Source organism: Tasmannia lanceolata, unplaced genomic scaffold, assembly GCF_043159265.1.
Source record: "Tasmannia lanceolata isolate RefF3 unplaced genomic scaffold, GAP_Taslan_0.1 ptg000021l, whole genome shotgun sequence".
Classification (NCBI taxonomy): Eukaryota; Viridiplantae; Streptophyta; class Magnoliopsida; order Canellales; family Winteraceae; genus Tasmannia; species Tasmannia lanceolata.
The window spans coordinates 10,371,545-10,378,930 of record NW_027518698.1 but is presented as its reverse complement, the minus strand read 5'-3'; the positions used below and the strand labels follow the sequence as shown (position 1 = coordinate 10,378,930).

The 7,386-nt window shown below is 41.9% G+C and overlaps 1 protein-coding gene across 1 annotated transcript; it reads left to right on the top strand.

Annotated features, from left to right (window-relative positions):
• Positions 1-3,296: 3,296 nt before the first annotated feature.
• Positions 3,297-6,156, top strand: LOC143855455 (uncharacterized). The gene is made up of 5 exons (XM_077365576.1): positions 3,297-3,547; positions 3,653-4,493; positions 4,587-5,141; positions 5,529-5,930; positions 6,148-6,156. The coding sequence occupies exons 1-5, from the start codon at positions 3,297-3,299 to the stop codon at positions 6,154-6,156; spliced, it is 2,058 nt and encodes a 685-aa protein (XP_077221691.1).
• The last annotated feature ends 1,230 nt before the right edge of the window (positions 6,157-7,386 follow it).

Here is a 7,386-nt window from a genome sequence, read left to right as displayed (position 1 = left end):
CATTGCCTAACTCTGTTAAAATGCCATTTGTTATTAATTTTGAAGAATTTTGAGCTAAAATCATTATAAATGGGAATTTAAATTGCTAAGAATCCAGGGGCACCAGATATGTGTTTAAAATAAGAGATTCACACACTGCACAGCATACATCATTTTGTTCTTTATTTTCCTTTATTGATTTTCTTATTATTGGCTCCACGGGATAGATATAATGCGTGCCTCATGGGATATCACTATCCAGATGGTGCTGTTGTATCTATTACCAAGCTATGCGCCAGTGCTGCAGTCGTAAACACTCGGTGTACTTGTGTTTACAGCAGCCGGTGAGCAATGAAGCATACTGTATATAACACTCGGTGTACTTGTGTTATATATTTAAAGTATGGATCATATGCATAGTACCTGATAGAGTCCGGAGCTCTACTTTCATTTTACATATATTATGTACATGGATATATTTGTTGATTTAGTAAAACCCAATTAGGATATGCATGTGCTTATATATATATTGCATTCATATAAGGACGAACATGTGTTGCTTACACATGTTGGAGCTTAGATTTAAGAGCCATGTCCTATCCATAGATTATTGCAGTTCACCTTATGTGGCTACAGACGCAGTCCTAATACACTCACATGTCTGTCTTGAGTCAAGCTTCTTGACTCTATGGGATCATCTTTTAGGGCTGGTGCCCCTGGTTAGGATATATATGTATATATCTATATTTTGATTATCAGATTAGAGCCTACTCATTAGTGAGGCTTCCTTTTTTAATCAAATTAGGCATATCAGTCCGTTCTTCGGATCTAGACCCGACCAGTGGCTTTTACTTGCCCTCTCATGGTCGTGGCCTATCTTTTGCTCTAGTCATGGAGATTTTGTCCATATATCTTTTGATTATAAGTTTAGGACCTACTTTCTAGTAGAGATTCCTAGCTTGAATCAATCAGTCGTGTATATTCATCTCTCAGATCTAAACCTAGCTAGTGGCTTCTACCTGTCACACTCATAGCTATGGTTTATTCCTTGACCTAATGATGATAAGTATTATCTGTTTTCATCCTTCAAATGCAAACCTCATTTATCCATTCTTTTGTTGTATTACTCAAATTATTGTTCGTCCTGTCTTAGATATGGTTGATAGCTTGTCTGCTGTCCCTATGACCATAGTCTATCATTATTGATCTTCTTGATCGTACATTTTTGTCGTCCACCTTTCAGATTTAGATCCGGTCTATGATCTACTTTTGTCATTTTATGACCGTGGTCTCTTCCCTGAGTTTCTGATCATCTTTGATCATCAATGGAACATTTGATGTCGCCAATTATATCCTTCTTGTGATTATTGGTTAAGTCCATCTTTATTTTTTGTTTATTCCAAGTTATTCTCCATTCCCTAATTATTCCATCCTATTCTTTGTGTTTAGGTTAAATCATGGCGAATAATTTGTTGAAAGGCTGGATAAGCGAGACTATTAGGACTCTTCCGCTAGAATCTTCGAACAGGAGTATGGCTGATCGGTTCATCTGTGCCTTCAATCATTTGAGTGTATCCGATATAAATTGGAAATTTCTCCAAGCAGCCGCTAGATTCTGGGATCCTAATCTTCATGTTTTTCGATTTGGATCCTTCGAGCTTTGTCCTATATTCGAAGATTGGTGTGCTTTATTAGAGCTCCCAACAGATGGACTTTGGATACAATCTTCGAACATAGATTCCTCTCATTCCATTTTTTGCAAGCTATTCAAAAATCAAACTGTTGATGCACTTTCATGCTTAACAGATACTTGTGTGCAAGTTCAAAACCTCATCACCCTTTTTTCTGAAAACGTCGATCCCACTAACTCTCGTTTTCAGAGTTGTCGACGCAATGCTTTGATTTTTAGTGTCTTTGCGCGATATGTCATTCGGAAAAACCCTCGTGTTGCTCCGTTAACTTTGTTAACTGTGGTAGACCAAATTAACAAAGGGAGGAATCCCATTCCTACCATGTTAGCAGAGACCTTTTTGGGACTAGATCTTATTGCTTCCCAAAATATCAAAGACAATTTCTGTGGGTGTGTGAAGTTGTTGTATGTCTGGCTTGGTGAAAAATTTCAAATTCTTCAGCGACAAAAACAAAATCCGTATACCCTGAAGAATTTCCATACATGGAAACCAATAGCCAACCAACCTCAGTCCATTGATGAATGGCACAATTGGTTACAACATGTAGAAGAGAGTCAGTTTCGCTGGGTAAGTCATTCATGTTTCCATGTTTTTACTAGCACTTACCCGCATTCATTTATTTACCTCATGGGTACCGAGAAATCTTCCTTTTATGCACCCATGCGAATTCTCCATCAGATTACGGGAATTCCATGTCCTCCCGGAATCATAGTCCCTCCTCTTTGTGAAGATCTCACTCCTGACCTTGTCCGATCCATTGTGGCTGCTTGGGGAAACAAAAATATAGAAAGGAGGTTAGGCTTATCTCGCAAATTCCGATGTGGAGAAATATCAGAAGAACCCGCAAGTCGGAGGGCTCGGATTGAGGAACCTTGAAGATTCGTATCATGTTTTGTTATTCTGATTTCTGCATTTCCCATTTTTGTCAGTCTGTTTATCCAGTTGTGATTAGAAATTAATATTTTTCATCTTTTGTAATCACGATTTGAATTTTATTAATGAAAGTGTGTTTTTGTCTCTTTTGTCATTATTTGATCAAAATAGTTTATCTCGATTATCAAAATTTTAATCTAGTGTTTATATTTCCATATCAGGATTCTTGATTGAGCAGCCATTGCTCCTAAGAAAATCCTCGTTTCAAAATCAACCTGGTCCCGTCAGTCCGCTGATTCCAGGCTGAGTCGTTTTTCTTCCTCACCAATTTCTTTTACCTCCCCTGCATTACCTTTCTCCAATCTCCAGGAAATCCCTTCGCCCGTTCAATTTCCTATTGCACAGATGGCTGACTCTGGAAACGCTATAGCTGAGATGAGTGAGATGATGAAGGCTATGCTTCAACAGATGAATAACATGAATGAAGAGATAGCCCGTCTGAAAAATGACAGAGAGTCTACTTCCAGAGAGCATGTAGCTCAGCACCCATCAGTTATACCTCCTCCCCCTCCTGCAATGGCCGGGCCTGCAGTCTTGAACGTCGAAGACGATCTTGATAATGAGCAGTATGAAGAAGAGAATTGTCATCCTAATCTAGATAGAGCCAATAAGGGCAAAGCAATATCGGATAGGATGGATAGGCTGGCCCAAGAAATGGAAAACATAAAATTCCAAGGCCCGAAAAAGTTGAACATGGCAGATTTTATGTTATACCAAGGAGTCACACTACCTCCTAGATTTAAGGTGCCGGACATGGATAAGTACGATGGGACAGGTTGTCCTAGAAGCCACTTAATGTCTGTCCTTCCGCTCCTTCAACAACATGGTTTATCTCCAGATCAAGTTGCTCTTCTGTTCCCTAGATCCCTTGTTGGAGTGGCTAAGAAATGGTTCTTGAGCCTAAAGTCTGAAGAGATCCGAACCTTGGAAGACATTGCAAATAGGTTCGTCGAGCAGTTCTCCATGGAGGAGGGGATCGATGTGACCAAGAGAGATCTGAAGGCTTTGAAACAGGGCCATAATGAAACCTTCACTTCCTTCATCCGTAGATGGAGAAGGAAAGCTGCCCAGATGACTCATCGGTTGTCAGATGAGGAACAGATCAAGATTGTGGTGAAAAATCTGTCACCACAATATTATCACCATATGGCTATTCAGTATTTCCTCGATTTCAATCATCTCATTAAGACTGGGACTCAGATAGAAGATGCATTGGCTAAAGGCCTGAAATCAAGAATTCCGTCTGATGTCAGAGAAGGGAAGCGACCTGTGATGGCGCCAAAAGAAGTACATAATGTCAATTATGTCAGGCCCCCACCCAGGGTAGTCACTGAAGTGAGAAGGCCGCCAATGGAGCAGAAGCCTCTTCGTCATTTCGATCCCCTTCCGTATTCTTTGTCCGTAGCTTTGAAGAAGCTATTGAAGGACAAGAAGATCAAGTTGCCTGACATTAAACCTCCTCCCAACCCGTTGCCAAGAACCTGGAGAGAAGATCAATTCTGTGATTACCACCGTAACACTGGCCATATCACTGACAGGTGTTTAGCTTTGAAACACCAAATTCAGAACATGATCGATAGGAAGGAACTGTCAATCCAGTTACCAAATGTAACTAGAAACCCCCTTCCTACGCATGCAATGCCGCCTCCATCCTCGGTCAATGTCATTTGCGCCGAGGAGTCTATCATTGATCCGGCTTCCTTCATATGTGCTGTGGAATCCGAAGAACCCTATGTCTGGAAATTTGAAGAAGAAGATCAGTGGGCAGAATCCGAAAGGCCGTATGTTTTATCCTGGAACGACCTTGATGTGGCTGGGCCATCAAACCAGTCATATGTTTTCCAGTGTGAGGATGAAGAGAAAGAATCCGAATCTCTGTACGTCTTAAGGGTGAGTGATGATGAGGAAGAAGAGATACAAACCCCATACATCCTTAAGATAGATGATGAAGATCTGTTACTCTAAAACGATCAATGTGATGAGCTCCGCCACGTCACACGGGGTGGACGAGTCTTTAAGCCAGCTGAACTCAGAGTTGATAATCCCGCTGAAGTTGCAAGAGGGGTTGACAATCAGAAACAGAAACAGAGGTTTGAGGAAGAAGAAGACAATTTGTTGAATCAGCTCAAGAAGACACAAGCTAATGTGTCCATTTGGGGTTTATTGATGGCATCGCCGAAGCACAGACAGGTTGTACTTTGTGAGCTGAACTCGTCCCAAGTATCTGTTGAGATTACTCCAGATGAGTTGGTCGGCCTGGTAGCCATGACCAAAGCTTCAAAAGCTTTGTCTTTCTCAGACGAAGATTTGCTGTCAGAAGGGAAGGACCATACTCGTCCTCTCAAAATTACCTTGCTTTGCAACCAGAAGAAAGTCTCTGAAGTACTGGTAGACAATGGGTCAGCTTTGAACGTGTGTCCTTTGAGCACTGCCACTACTCTGGGGTTTGGGCCTGAAGATTTTATTCCGTCTGAGCAGGGTATACTGGCATATGATGGAACTCGAAGGGACGTTATTGGAACCTTGGCTACTGAGATTGTCATTGGAGGAGAAACCTTTGACATTGAATTTCAGGTGTTGGATATCAAGACTTCTTTTTGTCTATTGCTTGGTCGACCTTGGCTGCACAAGGTTGGAGTTATCCCTTCCACACTTCATCAAAAACTGAAATTCATTCGAAACAATCGGGTGATCACTGTCAAAGGAGATCCCGAGCCAGAAGTCGGACAAATATCTCAAGAGCTTGTTACTGAAAATACAAGAGATATCAGTCTGACAGGATTTTCAGTGGAGGTTTCAGCTATCACCATGAAAGAAGCTATGAATGAAGAAATTATGTTTCTTTCTAGCACTAATACTCGGGTAGTCAAGATGATGCGCCGATTTGGGTATCTCCCAGGGGCAGGTTTGGGAAAGAATATGCAGGGTCCGATTGAGCGGCCCGAGTTGAAAGCATCTGATGGGTTGTTTGGGTTGGGATACAAGCCGACTCGCAAGGAGGTGCAGGAAATGAGAGCCTACATGTTTAAATGGGCCGAGTGTCGCCGCAAGGGTTTAGAATTTCCAATGGGACCCTTCAGTATGATAATGAATGGCAGATTCCGGAAAGAAGGAGCTGATTGCCCTTATTACGGTTTTTCAGAGCCATGGTATGATGAGAGCGGGCTAAAGCTGCCTGGTCTTGAGATCTTCTTCGCAGATGAGCTGCCAGCAGAATTTTACAGTAAGCAGATTGCAGAGGCAGTAGTGACAGAGGAACCAGACTCAGACTGGGTTGAGAACTTCGAACCGGAACTCTTGAATTCTTTGTTTCAGACCGAGGCACCAGTCATTGCTATGATTGGAAGAGACGCACCTTTTCTGAACCCAGAGGACTATATCACCCCAGCCGAGGGACCTCTGGATAACTGGACCTCACAGGTTATACCCCAAGTAATCCCTCAGTACATTCAAGTCCCTTCAAAAGAGTCAGTTATTTCAAAGTATGTGTCAGTTTCTGAGTCCATCCCAGAGTCTGTCATTTCTAACTTTTCTTTTGATGCAGGTACTGTAGAAGTCGGGTATACCTCTGGAGTGGGTGACGAGTCTGTCCTTGGTGGTGTCGAGTCTGAGTCTGAGGGCGTATTCATTGATTCTTTGGCTGTACATGTTTCTCATCACGTCGATACTGATGTCGGCTTATTTTTTCATTCTGTTTCAAAATCTGTAACGCCTGATGTGGGCAAGTCATCTGATGTAATCATTCATTCTGATGAAATAAAAGATTCTTTTGCTTACATTCCTGTACTTGTCTCTTCTACTGATCCTGCTTCTAAACCTGATCAAGTAACTAATAATGATAATCAAGACTCCCCCTCTAATGAGGTAGTCGACGAAACTCCCCTTGAAATCAAGCATATGATTCAACAAGAGGAGAGTCGCCGCGCTAAACCACTTGAAGAGGAAATTGAAACCGTAAATATAGGTGATGAAACCTTAATTCGGGAAATACGAATTGGCAAAATTTTATCTCCTGAAGAGCGTGAAGAATTAATCACCTTGCTAAAAGAGTTTAAGGAGGTTTTTGCTTGGTCTTACGACGACATGCCGGGATTGAGCGAGGATATTGTCCAACACAAATTACCTCTAATCCCTGGCATCAAGCCTAAGAAGCAAAAACTCCGGAAACTTAAAACAGAATGGGAGTTGAAAGTTCATGACGAGGTTAAGAAACTACTCGAAGTGAAATTCATTGAGGTAGTCGAGTACCCTGAATGGCTTGCAAATATTGTACCTGTGCCCAAGAAAGATGGAAAAGTCAGGATGTGTGTTGATTTCAGAGATTTGAACAAGGCAAGTCCGAAAGATGATTTTCCACTTCCGAATATTGATCTCCTGGTTGACAATACCGCTGGACATGCACTCTTATCCTTTATGGATGGATTCTCAGGGTATAACCAGATCAAAATGGCGCCTGAGGATATGATGAAGACGGCATTCATTACTCAGTGGGGGACGTATTGCTACAGAGTGATGCCATTTGGTCTCAAGAATGCTGGTGCCACCTATCAGAGAGCTGCAACTACCCTTCTTCATGACATGATTCACAAAGAAGTCGAGGTCTATGTAGATGACATGATTGTCAAAGGCAGGACTCGGCCAGAGCATACAATCGCTTTGAGAAAGTTCTTCGAGCGAATCCGGAAGTTTCAACTTCGCTTGAATCCAAATAAATGTGTATTTGGGGTCACGTCAGGGAAGTTGCTCGGATTCATGGTCAGCGAGAGAGGAATTGAAGTGGACC

What these genes read in the sequence shown, in the direction of transcription:
- LOC143855455 (XM_077365576.1), top strand. Translation starts at nt 3,297, where the DNA reads ATGGCAGATTTTATGTTATACCAAGGAGTCACACTACCTCCTAGATTT. An exon ending in TTGGAAGACATTGCAAATAG is followed by an intron (nt 3,548 to 3,652) that starts GTTCGTCGAGCA and finishes CTTCATCCGTAG; the next exon opens with ATGGAGAAGGAAAGCTGCCC. An exon ending in GAACCTTGGCTACTGAGATT is followed by an intron (nt 5,142 to 5,528) that starts GTCATTGGAGGA and finishes AAGAATATGCAG; the next exon opens with GGTCCGATTGAGCGGCCCGA.